The sequence below is a fragment of the Delphinus delphis genome, chromosome 2 (assembly GCF_949987515.2).
Source record: "Delphinus delphis chromosome 2, mDelDel1.2, whole genome shotgun sequence".
NCBI classification, from domain to species: Eukaryota; Metazoa; Chordata; class Mammalia; order Artiodactyla; family Delphinidae; genus Delphinus; species Delphinus delphis.
Genome location: NC_082684.1, coordinates 119,428,647 through 119,443,981, shown reverse-complemented (window position 1 = coordinate 119,443,981; position 15,335 = coordinate 119,428,647). Strand labels below are relative to the sequence as shown.

General features: G+C 45.2%; 1 protein-coding gene across 1 annotated transcript in view; it reads left to right on the top strand.

Moving 5' to 3' along the window:
• ADAMTS17 (ADAM metallopeptidase with thrombospondin type 1 motif 17) overlaps positions 1-15,335 on the top strand; it is a 346,470-nt gene that overhangs the window by 272,672 nt on the left and 58,463 nt on the right. The window contains exons 16-18 of the mRNA XM_060003651.1: positions 3,295-3,452; positions 6,621-6,780; positions 8,925-9,060. Of these exons, the coding sequence (XP_059859634.1) occupies positions 3,295-3,452; positions 6,621-6,780; positions 8,925-9,060 (454 nt within the window). The remainder of the gene's footprint in view (positions 1-3,294; positions 3,453-6,620; positions 6,781-8,924; positions 9,061-15,335) is intronic.

Below are 15,335 nucleotides of genomic sequence, written 5' to 3'. Positions count from 1 at the left end.
AGGAGAGGGCCACCCCAATGTGCCCCTGGTCTCTGTGTGGGAAATGGGTTCTGTGGGGTGACCCCAGTATGACGGGGGTCAGCAGACAGCTTTACAGAAACTCATTCTGCTCATCTCTCTGATTCTCAGTTTCAAGGGTTCTCAACGTGCTTGTGTCCCCACCCCAATGACAATGACAGTGAGCCTTCTCTTTCCTTCTCCACCTCCATAGCCCCTCTCTGTCACCTCCTCTTCCCAATCAGACTTCCAGTATTCCCTCACCTTCCACTTGCTTCTCCACACGGGGCAGGGCACCTTTCTCCCTCCACCACCCTGCACAGAAACTGAGCTTAACAAGGAGGCAAGGAGCAACAGCCCAAGCTGCCCACACGCTCCAGGCCACCTCTTCTCCCTGCTTTTCTTTCAGTCTCAGCTCAGGGCTCCTCCTTCAGAAGGCCTTCCCCAGCTGCCCCAGTCTCTGCCCACACGACTGTGCACAGGCCCCAGACTGGCCTCTGTCACTGAGCTTCTGGAAGTGTATCGTGTTTATCTGTCTTCTCACCAGTCTCCCTTTCAAACATTGAGCTCCCAAGGGCAGGAGCTGTGCCTCCATCACCAGCTACAAGGCCCTCAGATAAAGGTAAAGGATTGGTGTAGGGATGTGTCTGCTCACTGTGCTTCCCTGACTTGTTTTTACTGAGGCTTTTCTTTTTTTTATTTAATTTATTTATTTTTGGCTGTGTTGGGTCTTCGTTGCTGCACGCAGGCTTTCTCTAGTTGCGGTGAGCAGGGGCTACTCTTCGTTGTGGTGTGCGGGCTTCTTGTTGTCGTGGCTTCTCTTGTTGCAGAGCACAGGCTCTAGGTGCACGGGCTTCAGTAGTTGTGGCTCGCAGGCTCTAAAGCGCAGGCTCAGTAGTTGTGGCACACGGGCTTAGTTGCTCCATGGCATGTGGGATCTTCCTGGACCAGGGCTTGAACCCGTGTCCCCTGCATTGGCAGGCGGATTCTTAACCACTGCGCCACCAGGGAAAACCCTACTGAGGCTTTTCTTAAAGGTGTCTGTTCCCTCATTTGTCTGTCGGCCACTTCCCACCAGCCCATACTGATTCTGAAAACCAGATTTACATATGCATGTGCAAGAAACAATTTTCCAAACCTTCAGAGAAATTGAAAGAACAATGAACACCCATACAGCTTTAGCCTAGATACCTGAGTAGCTAACATGACCAAACGTATTTTTAGGTTATTAGTTCACTGGAAGCTGTGGAAAACCATAAGTTTAGTTATTTTTATGAAGGTATGTAGAACGTGAGACACCTCCCACAGCAATTTGAGCTTGGAATTTGTTCTCTTTGAGAATATGACATTTGCACATTTCAGTGTCTGTCATAAAACTCTAGACTGATGCTATAACCTAAAGAATGTGGGAGCTTGGTGTGTTTAGGTTCAGGTCTCCACATGACAATGTAATAGCGGTGTGACTTTAGGCAGGTTACTTAACCTCTCTGTGCCCCCATTTCCACATCTGTGAAAAAAGGAAAATAATCCTTTACCTTAGAGAGTTGTTGGGAAGGTTAAATGGGTAAAAGCATATGGAGGAGCTAAACCAGAGAATGTGCCCCTTAAATGGGGACTTGCAGGCAGTGGCTGAGGAAGAGAAAAAGGCTCAGAAATTGTGAGTATCCCAACAGTCTCACTTCCTTCCATTAGCCAGGAAATCTCGATAGTAGGTAGAATTTCTTGAAGGGAAGCATTCGATTCTAAGTGGTAGAGCTTTCTCTTTTCGAAGCCTTCCCTGGAGTCCTGTAATCCCCAGCCACTCACTGAGCAGCCACCCTGAGTATGAACCCCCTCTTGGAAGCCATCCTGCTGGAAAGCAGCCCTTCCCAGGTCCCTCGGACCTGGTTTCCTGTAAGCACAGAGTCCTGAGCATGCACCTCCCCCTTACTGGCCAGGAGAGCCTGCTGGGACCATTGTGTCCTGCAGACGAGGAAGCGGAGGCCGGCATCCCCCAGCTGCTTGTGGCCTGACCAGGACTGGACCCACCAGGTCCTAACCCAGCCAGGGGTTCGTGGACTCAGGGTTAACCGAAACCACTTTTGGGTTTCAAGTCTCATTATCCAAAATCGGTATTAAATGTGGGCATTTCATTAATATTTCTGGCCTCATAAGCAGAGAGTAGGGAATGGGATAGAACCTGATTTCGCTGATTGTGGGTTGAGCAGGGTCCCAAGGTAATTGAGAGCATCTGCTTCTCAGGGGACTCTAGCTGCACTGGCAGAGAGCATGGCATTGGACTTGAGGTGCACGGAAAGTTTTATTTTTTGAGTGACATAAAGACTTACTGTCACCCATTTTCATTTGCCACCTCCTCCAAAATGCCAGAGTAGGTTCTAGTTATTTCTTTCTTTCCTAAATAACAAAACAGCACAAAAAAACAGAATTTCACTGCAGAATGCTCCCTCATGAGAACCACATGACTCTAAAACCTAAGTGAGGAAACAACAAAGAAAGTCACTGGTGAGCACTCAGATAATAATAGCTTGTGTGGAAAACCAAATCTTTGCTATGGCCAATCAGCAAGATGTCGATTCCTTGTCAGTTCCAACACACTTTGTACGGAGTGTGAGAGAGCAAAATGTGAACCCAGCAAAGGCCACAAAGCTGAGGGTGGGAGGGCCCCCACCACCCACAAGACATCAGCTCACTGTTACTGCCACGCCTGTAGGCGGCTCAGGCTTCCAGACGCTCGTGTTTGATAGAATGACACCTGTTTCTTGAAGGAGCATCTGCTTTACTAATCCAGGGCTATCAAATCCTTGAGGGGCATTGGAGTTAGGCTGCCCTTTAAAAAGCCCCAGGTGGGTAAGAGTAAAATGAAGGATGAATTTTGCTAAAGCTACAAATCCTGTTTTGTAGCCTTGGACACGTTAAAATAGAATCTGTTCATCTGGTGGAAAACCCCCTACTCTGTAAATCTCGTGAAATGTGATTGGACTGTGGCTGTCTTCATTCTCTGGCGCTCCTCCCCGTACCCCTCACGGAGTGAGCTGATTCTGAGACAGTGGCCCATGCTCAAGAGGTGCAGGAGTCACGACAGCTCTCTCTCGGAGGGTCCTGGGGTCAGGAGCTGTTCTCTCCCTGTGAGCCAGGCTTCTGTTCTCAAAGAAAGCTCCCTTTCTCTCACCGCAGGCCTCCCTCTTCTCCCATGTGGAGGTAGAGAGTGAGACCTCCAACCCACCGCTCAGGACACCCTGACTCCCTTCAAAGACAGACTGACTCCCCCGATTCCATGGTGTTCCATTTCCTTTCTAGCTCTCAAAGACTCCAGCAAGAGATCCATCAACAGTGACTGGAAGATAGAGCTCCCCGGAGAGTTCCAGATTGCAGGCACGACCGTCCGCTATGTTAGAAGGGGCCTGTGGGAGAAAATTTCCGCCAAGGGACCAACCAAAATGCCTCTGCATTTGATGGTAATTTGCCGTGCTTTTGCATTTGTCTTGAGACCGCCAGCTCCAAGAGGTCTACCAGTTGACTTGTTCCCTGAGATCCTGTGGGCAGGAGGTACACCTGGTTCCTGGTGGTTTGCCTGGCCACCTGCTGCTCAAGTCTCTCTCTTGGTCTTTTCTTATCTAATCCCTTTGCCACATGCTTCAAAATTCTGCCCTCTCAAAATTTTGCCCTAGCTCTTTACTGGCAGAACTCCCATCTTTTCCAAAAGGAACCACCTCCAGGAAGGAAATGCTTAGCCACGTGGCCACCAGGGAGACTTGACATTATTAAGCAGACAGCCCCACTCACAGTCTATGTTTTTTTGGTTTTTTTTTGCGGTACGCGAGCCTCTCACCACTGCGGCCTCTCCCGTTGCGTAGCACAGGCTCCAGACGCACAGGCCCAGCGACCATGGCCCACGGGCCCAGCCGCTCCGCGGCATGTGGGATCCTCCTGGACCGGGGCACGAACCCATGCCCCCTGCATCGGCAGGCGGCCCCCAACCACTGCACCACCAGGGAAGCCCCACAGTCTATGTTTTAATATCAGATGGCTTAGATTTGCCCCACAGTTTGTATATCCACATCGGAAACTACCTTTTGGAAATGAACTGTTGACACTGTTTCCAAACCAATACCACTCAGGTTTTCCAGACTCTGCTTGCAGCAAGGATTCAGGAATCGAGGGAGAACCAGATTCTACAGGCCTATTCACTCCCCAGGTGGTCTCGAGAAATCGTGCAATCAGGCCAGATCAGGGCACTCTGGTCTTGTGTGTTGTCTCAGGGAGGACCCCATGCAAACCACTGAAACATCCGGTTATGCTGCCTTTTAAGAATATGAAAGATCTCCAGGGACAGGAATGCCACCGTTGCCTTCTCGGGGTTTAGGACTTCTCGTGACTAACTTTTGATAGCTTGTAATTATTGAATCCATGTCTCCTTCCAAAGAATGGGAGTTGTGACAGCTTGTGTGTCTGCAATCAAAGCACATTTTGTCCTCCATGCCTGCCAAAGTCTCTACTTGGAAGTTCTTATCTCCCCATTAATTTGTGGTCACTGGCAACCTGCAGCTGTTCAAGATTAGGTGACACCCAAGAGATTCCCAGGCCACTTCCCAGGGACTCTCCTGAGGAGACCAGCTCTACGTGTGAGCAGAGATGTCACCCACAATGGCCCTAACCCTGTTACAATTTCTGATAAGAGTAAGGGGAGCCAGTTTCCACAGATGACATAAACTGTCCAGAAATCTTATCAGTGCAACACTCCACACACTAAATCTACTGCAGGTATATACTTGCAAGTTGATTTCTGGGACCTAAGAACCGGTACCTAAATCATTTCTCTGTGATTAGATTGTTTCCTAATCTAAGTCATTGGAACAAATCCTCCTGTCCTGAGTTAAAAGCAGTCATTGAGAGGGACTAAAAGAGGAAGTAAAAGACAAGATAAAACCCAAGATAGCAGCATCACCTTTAGCATGTGAATTTGCTTTTCTAGCAAACACCAAGATGGGCCTATTTCCTTTCTTTCCCAAAAGCTTTCATAAACTGTGAGTGAATCGTCAGTCCATTAAAGCAAATGCACAGCCTGGATTCATTCAGACCATAATAAACAAAACTCTGGGAAAGCAATAACTACCACAGCTGAAGTTCCTGCCCTCTTGAACATTAATCACTTTTCTCTCTTGAAATATAATTGTTACTACCAGTTTTTAAACCTAGAAACGAGAGGAGCCCATCTGCCTCTGAAGGAAAATCCATTGTCCCCTAACTGAGGTGTGCACATTGCTTGCAGGGTCAGGAGCGCCCGTAGAGCCACGGGGACCTGCATTTGAAAGCAATTATGCACACGCATACAAATTATACGTGGCTACAAAATTGCATGAAATTGGTTTCATATGGATTCTCAATTCACCAGTCTTATTCCCATACTGAGATAATAAAGATCTCTTTTAAAGCCTTTTTTTTTTTTTTAAACTGGAGGCATTTTTCCAAATGCATTACTGCAAGTCTTTTTCTTGGAGAAGTGGATGTTTATTCAGTTTGGGCTGCTCTTAGCACCCCACCCCACCCCGCCTGCAACTGCAGCCCTTGGAGGGCTGGGAGATGCTTGGGAGGGAGGACGGCTCCTGTTGTCCAGCACACCGTCCACCTGGCCTCCCCAGGTCAGGTGGAGCACCCTCTGCCTCCAGCTCCTGCGGGCCGGCTCTCCCAGACCCCGGGCTGGAAGTGAAGTTGCTAGCTGCTTAGACCCAGGACTGCCCCCTGGTTCCAAGCGTAGCCTGAGGACATACCACCCACAGCCAGGCCACTTGAAGCTCCCACAAGAGTGCTTCTTTTGCACCATTACGTACATGTAGTGAAGTAAAGCCAGTAGAGCACGTCTCTCTCTACAGGGCTAGAAACATGCATTACCAAACAAAGAGCAGGCCCTTCCAGTTCCCACTTACCAGGATTGCAGAACCAGGGGTCCCCAAGCTGCACAATGATGGCTCCCCTCCCCTCACTCCCAGCTTTAAGCCCTGCGCCAGGCTGTGCCACCCCGTGGGCATCGTCATCATCCTAGCTCCCATGGCAGCAGGAAGGCTCCTACATCCTTGACGGGCATCCCCAAGATTCCCCTGCAGGGGGCTGTGTCTACTCTTGAGCCTGCCTTACACATAGCAGTGACTGGTGCTCGGGGTGTGAAGAGTGGTGTTCATTTTCAAAGTAGAGTAACCCTACTTGTTCAGATGCCTGTTTAAGAAAAGCAGTATATTTGTGTCTTTCTCCCTGTAAGGGCAGCTTCGTGGGTGACTGTGGGAACGGGTACTTTGCTCTGCCTGGAGCAGCTCTCCATGTAAAGTGCAGTTAGAGCCCACAGATTTGCTAATCCCCAATCCCTCTTCCAAACCAGTCCTCTCTCCAGTGGAAAAGAGTAGAACTCCCTGCCGATGGTTTACATAGGCTCCTGCCCTGAATTTGAGTATCTAGGGAACCCAAGACTGAAATAAAGGTGTGCCCCTGGAATGAACCTGTTTTGAAACCCTGAAAAGAACAGGTTACCCCTGGTAGGGAGACAGCCACAGCACAGCTTGGCTTGCAAGTTCAGCAATCCTGGGAGCTTTCGCTTTATTTCAAAATGGTCTTTTATTTTGCTGCTGATCCAGGTGTTGTTATTTCATGACCAAAACTATGGAATTCATTACGAATACACCATTCCCGTAAACTACACTGCTGAAAATCAAAGTGAACCAGAAAAACCGCAGGACTCCTTGTTCATCTGGACCCACAGCAGCTGGGAAGGTTGCAGTGTGCAGTGCGGAGGAGGTGAGCAGTAGAGTCATGGGCTCATGGGGTGTGGGTTTTTGTCAAACAGAGAAGTGAATTCAGGGCACTCCGTGGCGGGTGCACAGAGCCTTGGAAAGGCTGGCCACATAACCTGTATTTCCATGGAATGTAACCACATCCCACTGCAAATCTCTCTGCAAAACACTTGGGCAGAGCAAACTCCTCCATGCTGGAGTTGTGCCCAGCTTTGCCTATGGCATGGGGCCCTTGGATGCTGATCCGAATGGAGGTTTGGCCGATGAATGGTTGTGTCACAAGTGTGACAGGTGACCCTGGGAATGAACAGAACAGACTTCCATCTGTTGCTGTTTGGTAGAGGGGCACTGGAAGATGTTTCTGACCCTCAAATACTCTTTCCTTTTTGCCCCAGTGGCCAATGGAAATACAGGGAAACCAATGGGACCAACAGTAATACAATGGAAAGAAAAAGTCCTCCAACTCCAGTGAAACGTTCAGAGCCTGAGTCCTGGCTTCATGATTTGACTCCATATATTAGCAGATGATTTACTCTCTCTATACTGATCAGCCCTCATGCCCACTGCAGGGAGGAGACTCAAATACTGCAAAAATCAATATGAACAAAAGGCATCGTAGTCATTACTGTGTTGTTTAGGAGGAGCGGTTGGAAGCATTCTGAACTCTTAGCCAGCAGCCCCCTTAGTACAGCGTACCCTATCACCCTGACGGGACACACAGGGGGGTGATGGGGGATGGATGCAGGATGGGTGAATTTTGATGGACACAGAGTTAGAACAGAAGGTTGACCTGGATTCTGGAATGCCAACCCAGAGGGTGGGCTGGCAGGTGGGACCTGGGCATGACCTCACCGACACTCAGTCCTGCGGAGCTGATGGCACCGACCTTTTCCACTGGGGCAGCTTGCTACAAAGTAAGCGTGGCCCAAATGGAAGAGTTAGCAGGCTCCGTTGGCTGGGGGCCAAGGGGGTACTGTTCTGCTGCTGTCGCTACTGGCATCCTTTTATGGCTCCCTGACTGCCAGCTCCCTGACCTGCAGTCCAAACAGAAATCTGGCTTGAGGCATCTCCGTGCTTTCTATGCTTACATAAGTTGAGGGCTCCATAATTTTGAGTCATTTCTTCATGACAAATTCCCCAGGAGACAGATTGATTTAGGAGTGTGGGATCCATATAGTCGTGCTTGACTTCCTGTTAATCTTTTATTATGACACTTCCCAAATAATAACAATAGGAATATAGCTAACATGAAGTGTTAACCCCTGCCAGGTTCTGTTCTAAGCATTTTATATGTATCAATTCATTTTAACCATCCCTAAAGCACCCTAAGGCATAGGGAAGTTAAGCGAGTCAGTCCAGTGGAGGAAACAGGCACAGAAACGTGAGGGCTAAGTAGCAATCCTGTGCTCACTGTGCTAGTGAGTAAGCCAGGTCTGAACCCAGACAGCCTGGCTCCAAGGGCCGCCCTTCTAGCTCCCAATCATTCGCCCCCACTCCTAACAAAGTCATGGTCAACTAGTGTGCAGGGTGCTTTGGGAACACCCAAAAGAATGACTACATCCAGCTCGGGTGACCGGTTAGTGAAGCTTCCCAAGAGCACGTGAGGCTTAGGCACGAGCGGCAGTTGATGGAGAGACAAATTCTCAGGTTGGGTCTGTGTCCTTCAGACTAGCCTTCCTGTTTCTCACTTATCTCCAGCAAGTAGGAGTTCTGTAATAAGTAGCCATCATCTCTGGTGAGGGCTGATATACAGTTGTTTAATGAAGACCAGATCTCCATAGACTTTAAACATCAAATGAACAGACACAGAGATTGGCAATCTTTGTTGGAAATTAAAGACCCAAATCACAACTTTGACCTCAGTGAACCCCAAGCTTTCCAAGGACATGACTGATCTAAAGTGTTGCTTCTTTCTGATCCTGTTCTAGAATCTTTCTCCTGCCCCATGCTGCCCCTGCCATGTCTTACACACCCTCATCCCAAAGATTATGGTTCTCCCTCTCTGACAAACAACAAGGCATTACAATAGTCACTTTAAATGACAAACTGATCAAAAGATGCACCTGAACACTCCTCCATAAGGTGAATGAATGGCCTTACCAGGTGTGTGTACCACGACCTCTCAGTTCTGTGTGGTTTGGTTTCCAGGGGAACGCAGAACCATCGTGTCCTGCACACGGATTGTTAACAAGACCACGACTCTGGTGAACGACAGTGACTGCCCTCAAGCCAGCCGTCCGGAGCCCCAGATCCGAAGGTGCAACTTGCACCCATGCCAGTCACGGTAAGGAGCTGTGTTCTCAAACTTGGACCCTCCAGGGTAAAACAGCAACGCCCATGAATGGGGGATGGTGATGCACAGTTAATACCACAGTCTTGGTCTGTGTTCCATTGTTGTTGCTGAGTGATTTCTGCTTGCTCAAAATACTGAATTTCTGGCTAAACCAGAACTTTGATAGAAATGTACAGTGCTCACTGGAAGGCGTCTCATAGCGGGCCATTAAGACCATCTCGTGAAAAAAGAAATAGCCATCCCGCACACTTTCAACTGGTACGTGTCAACTCCTCCTGCAAATTACCGTGTCTCGGAGAAAAAGGAAATCAGTGTCATAGTATGAGCACCCGTGAGTAGGTGTACATAAGTTAGTGTTTGTGATTGGTCTATTTCAGTGGCTGAAATTAATGTCAGTAAGTTATTTGTTGTTTGGGATCCATCAGAACTTCTGTTTCCAACCCTAGCTTTCATGGCCATGTACTTGTGTGCTCTGAAGTGAATTCTCTTGAGTTGTCAGCTGAGAAGAATTGTGTGAAATGTGTTCATCAGTTAAGCCTCCTTATTTCCACTTTAGTGGGTCTTTGCATCTGACTCTGTTATATTATGTAATATCACTGGCCTCCCGTTCTGCCCTGGGTCGAGGTGCATGGATTTTGTTTTGTGGTTCTGTGCATCAGGTTAGGCATGTTTAGCTTTTGTAAGGAGGCTGGACTTTTAACCTGGCAGTTTTTTGGGTTTCTTAAGCTTGATCCGTACCACTTGCCTGGTGAAAAGGTTTCACAAAGCATTTAGTTTTCGTGCTGACCCTCTTTTCTTTGTCAAACTAGTAAAATGTGTATGAATGAAAGCGGGAGGACAGGAAGGAAAGTGAGGTGAGACTTGTTTCATTGATTTTATGTGGTCCTTTTAAATTAAGAATGAAATCCTACCCTAATGCTGATGGCCATGAGGAACAGCTCACTTCTGCAAGTCCTGAGCATGCTGGGTGTGAACAGCCATCCAGCAAACCTATCAGTTGATTGATCAATCTATCCATCAGTCAATCAATCACACACATGTGGGGCCACAGAAGGAAGGACTTGCAAGCATGAAGACTTAAATAGCAGACAAACCACAGTCCCTTTTCCTGAAAGCAGAGACAGCTGGTTCTTGTGATATGATTAGAAAGGAGAATAAGTGACTCTAGAAGAGGAGAGGTCAGCATGGGTTCAAGGGCATGATTGAGCAAGAAAAATCCTAGGGACCCATTCAAGAATCATATTTTACAGTCATTTATGTTTTTATATTGTTTTAGTATCAAAATATTTTTAAGTTATGCACAGAAATGAAATATATGAAACATGAAATCAGAGTTGCTCTGATTGAATTGAGATGTATATATAATGGGGAAGAGTAGCCCAGTGTACTCGGCCTTCCCCTCATCTCACAGTAGGCCCACAGGACCTCTGTGAAACACCAAGGAATAAAGTTTAAAAACTGGCAGTCAATGATTCTGCTTCCCATAATGACGGAGTAGCTCGTATTGGACCAAAAATCAGTATTCTCCTAGAATGATACTCTAGAGCTGTGCTGATCAATATGGTAGCCACTAGCTAGTCCAAATCAAGATGTGTTTTAAATGTAAAATACATACCAGACTTCAAAGATTTAATATAGAAAGATATTGTAAAATATCTTAATAATTTTTAATATTGATTACATGTTGAAATAATTACATTTTGAATACATTGGGTCAAATACAATATATTATTAAAATTTATTAATATGTTAAAGTCACCTGTTTCTTTTACTTTTTAAATATGGATAGTAGAAAATTAAAATTACATATGTAGCTCATGTTTTATTTCTATTGAACAGCACTGCTATAGATTAACATAACATGTGCAATGTTCAGGATACAATTCAAAATTACTAGACATACAAGGAAACAGAAAAATGTGACCCATAGTCATGAGAGAAGGCAATTAATGGAAACTGACTCCAAAATGACATGTATGTTGGTATTAGCAGACAAGAATTTCAAAGCAGCTATTGTAATTATGCTCAAAGACATAAGAAAAAATATGATCATAATCAATGAACACATATGAAATCTTAGCAGCAAAAAGGAGACACTAAACAGGAACCAAATTTTAGGACTAGAAAATACAGTATCTGAAATTTTTAAAAAATCGCTTGATGGGTCTAACAATAGAAATTATCCAATCTGGAAAATGGAAAGAAAAGATTGTTGATAATTTACCTGTGGGAAAATATCAGCCATTTTAAATAAGTATAATTGGAATCACAGAAGGAGAGGAGAGGAAGAATGGACCAGAAAATCATCAATGAATTAAAAACAACCAAAAATTGCCTAGAGTTAATAAAAGACGGAAGAGAGGTCACATCCTGAGTACTTCAGCTAGAGCCAGATGAATTCAAGAAAGCTCCATAACAAAGCTCTCTAATCATTACACTAAGTGGGTTGATGAAACACCTTTATGATTTTGCCACCCATAGATTTTCTAGGAGAAGACTTTGTTGCACTGCAAAACTAACCAGAAAATCATGTAGAAAAACACCTACGGAAGAGTCACATGAACAAGCAAGAGTTAACAAAGGTGAAGACTCTACATATTGGTGCCATGGAGCTGCTCTAAGCTTGGACAAAGAACGTCGAGCTTGTGTGTGTGACTCCAGAGTGCTCAGAGAGCCCAGGCCTGCAGTCTCACCATGTTTGAACACAAGTTCAAGCCAAACACACTTTAGATTAAAACTTAACTTCAGAAGCACATTCTTAGTGTCTCCTTAGAACAAGGGTCAGCAAACTTTTACTGTAAAGGGCTAGATAGTAAATATTTTTGCTTTGTAGGCCATATTCGATCTCTGCTGTCTATTTTTCTTTTTGTTTTATAATCCTTTTAAACATATAAAAACCATTCTTAGCTCCTGGGCTGTACAATCTGCAGGCCAGACTTGGCGCATGAGTGATAGTTTGCTGGCACTGCCTTAAGTTATTATCTACCATGGTTTTGCCCACCGAGATGTTGGGATCACAGCCTCAGCATGAGCCCAAGCTCTGAAGGTACCACCTCAGAGAATGCATTCTCTTATTACACAAAGGAGGGCACATTGTTATACTGAGTTACTTTTTATTGACCAATCATTCAGTATTGTTTTTAAAACCATCCAGCATGGCCCTCAGCACACAGTACAGAGTCAGTAATTTCATTTATTCAAACGTGTTTATTGAGCATCTTCTCATTCACTAGATCTTGTTCTCGGTACCAAGGTATTTAGAGGTGAGAAAGACAGGCAAGGTCTTTACTCTCAGGTAACTTGATAAATACTAGGTTTCTCCCTCCCACCACTCTCCTTTCTGTTCCACCCCCTTTCATCCCCTTCCCAACTCTGTAAAGTCATGTGGATCAGACTTAAAGAATGAATGGAATTTCCAAAAGCAGAGGAGAAAATAAAATTGATAAAAGAGAAGACAGCACCTGGAATTTGCCTCAGAGCCTAGAAAAGAAATGCCTGGATGCCTACTCTAGTCTGGTTTTATTTGCTGGTTTGTTTATTTGTTTATTTTGAACCATCTGATTTTGTAACTGTTTCTTAAAGTGGACACATGGAAGTGAAGTGTCATGACTCATCAAAGAGTATTTATTGTTTGGCTAAAGAAACGTGCAATCTGATAGATTTTAAAGCTCTTGCAAATGCCAGTTTTATTTATTTATATACACACACATACATACACAATATACATATATGTGTATATATATATATTATGTACAGATATTATATATATATATATATATATATACACACACACACAAACATATTTGGACAGTAAAACTTGAGTTACTGAATAGCATGATCTAGTTGTCATGAATCTTTCTTAAAACTATAGAGTAATATGGATTTAGGCTAGTAAGTGAAAAAGAGTAAAGAGATTGATCTTAGAAAATGAGTGCTAGACAATCAGAGAGAGACGTAATCCATAAGTGGAAACTGAACTTGGTTCAGGGGGTGGGGTTTGGAGAAGTGTGGGGTCTGGAGAAAAAATGGGTGCTTCAGGGGGTTGGGGGTGGACATGATTGGAAGACAGAGCCTGTCAGCTGGAAGAAGAGCCCAGAACCCAATGGTGTAAACTTTATTTAAGAAGCCAAAATGCAGCACGCTGTTGAACCTGGCAAGGTGAAGGAGACTTTCTATATTATTTTTACTCTTTGACCTTTAAGCAAACAGAGATGGTTGTCTTTTTCCCTTGTTTTCTTTATTTCCCCTGATTCCCCCTTTAATTTTCTTCAACCCTCTTTTTCCACTGAGTTCCCGACAGTTTCCTTTACCTTCCCAATTCACACCATTAACACCTCTTTATTCTAATCCTGCCCCTCACTCTGTGGATACTTCTCTCAAACCCTGCCATAACCATGTGGAGTCTGGAATCTGACACACAGGGCAGATGGCCTCTCTCCAGTATCTTGTACAGCAGCACAAACATATCGACAAACCTGGACCTGACATTGGCAGGAGAGGATGAAATCACAGATCAGCTCAGCTGTCATGACTATGGCCAGCAGCCTTCACCTTGCTGACTACTGTCTGCAGGGAAGTGGCCCTGCCATCATCTGGCATCCAGAGAGTAGCCCTGTGTGCTAGCTCCTTAAGACCCAGTTCCAGGTTGCCCTGGAGCAAGGAGGGGGACTATGACAGGGAGATGGGCTCATTCTGGAACATATAGCTCATGCTTCACCAGATTTAATATTTTGCAGTCTTTTAGAGCTTATTGGCTACTTGAAAAGGCCATTCTGAGCCATTAGATATTTCCCTATCATATTTATGATTTGAACTTCTTCCTAGGCAGTATATACGGTACTGTACATTGAATTAGGGTGATTCAAAAAAGAATATTCAATATCTTACTGGCAATTGAATTGAATAGTTGTCTGCAAGGAAGTGTATTTGGATTTTAAATTTGTCCTCTTTGCTCAATTTTGCTCAGTTTGCCTTATTTTAGGTTAAAACCAAATGGAATCCCTCATGTTTTTATGAAAGCATGGTCTGTGTGTGTATGTGCTCCTGACTTAAGAATGAAGCCTGTAACACGTGGCTCTTAAGGGACTGCCAAAATCTGAAAAGATACCATTGTTTAATCCATTTCTAGCTGGTATGAAACTTAAAGCTTTTCTTTCCTGCTTTCCTCTAAAATAAAATAGGTAAATCTAATTGTCACTCCTCTGTTCACCATGCCTTGAATGTGGGAGTCTGGAGGAGGCCGCCGGTGGCACTGCCTGCCCCATGTTTCAGAACAGAGCCTGCAACTCAGGACTGCTCACCAGTAGGGAGGGCAAGGCCTAGGGTTGCATGTCCCCACAGATCAGCAGTAAGAGCCTAGGAATCTCTAGAGTGGGGCTCCCATCTCTCAGGCTCGGCCCACTCTCCAGATACTTGGACATGTGGCCAGAGATTTGGGATAAGGGGTGCCCCACAGTCCATGTGAAATAAAGAAAAAGTGCCTGAGGGGAAAAATGAATAGCATTAGTGATCTATTATATGGCTAATAGGTAGTATGTGAATGGTGAGGAAAAATTTAGTTGAAAGAATTCCAGAACTTCTTTCTGATACTACCCAAATTCTAGAACCTCACTTGTATTTAAATTAAATAGTAAAGTTTTGAAGCCTTTACTTATTTGTCTAAAGTAGGAAACATTCCAAATGGAGAAAGAAAGCATTTCAGAGTCTTGTCTTGAATTTAAAACTTCTGTTTTCTTCTTTTCCTCCATACCTAAACCCTTTGATCATTTGAACATCCCTCCCTTTGATCATTACAGAGGACAAGAGAATTCCCAGATACCAGTTTCACAGGTAACCAAATTCTCCCGTTCAGTAATGCTTTGCTTGTGGACCCTGGGGCCCATTAAGAGGTCCTTCCTTCTCTTGGGCTTCCCTGGTGGCACAGTGGTTGAGAGTCCGCCTGCTGATGCAGGGGACACGGGTTTGTGCCCCGGTCGGGGGTTGGGGGGGGGGGGGGCCGTGAGCCATGGCCACTGAGCCTGCGCATCCGGAGCCTGTGCTCCGCAACGGGAGAGGCCACGACAGTGAGAGGCCCGCATACCACAAAAAAAAAAAAAAAAAAAAAAAAAAGAGGTCCTTCTCTTTTCCGAGTTATTAAGCACTCGATATTTGCATTTGATTTTTATGTCACAATTACAGGAAAGGAAAAAATACAATTAGAATTCAAGAACAGAAAGGAATTTTGGAAAGTCACAAATTCATGAAAATTAAACAAAACACTTCCTAAA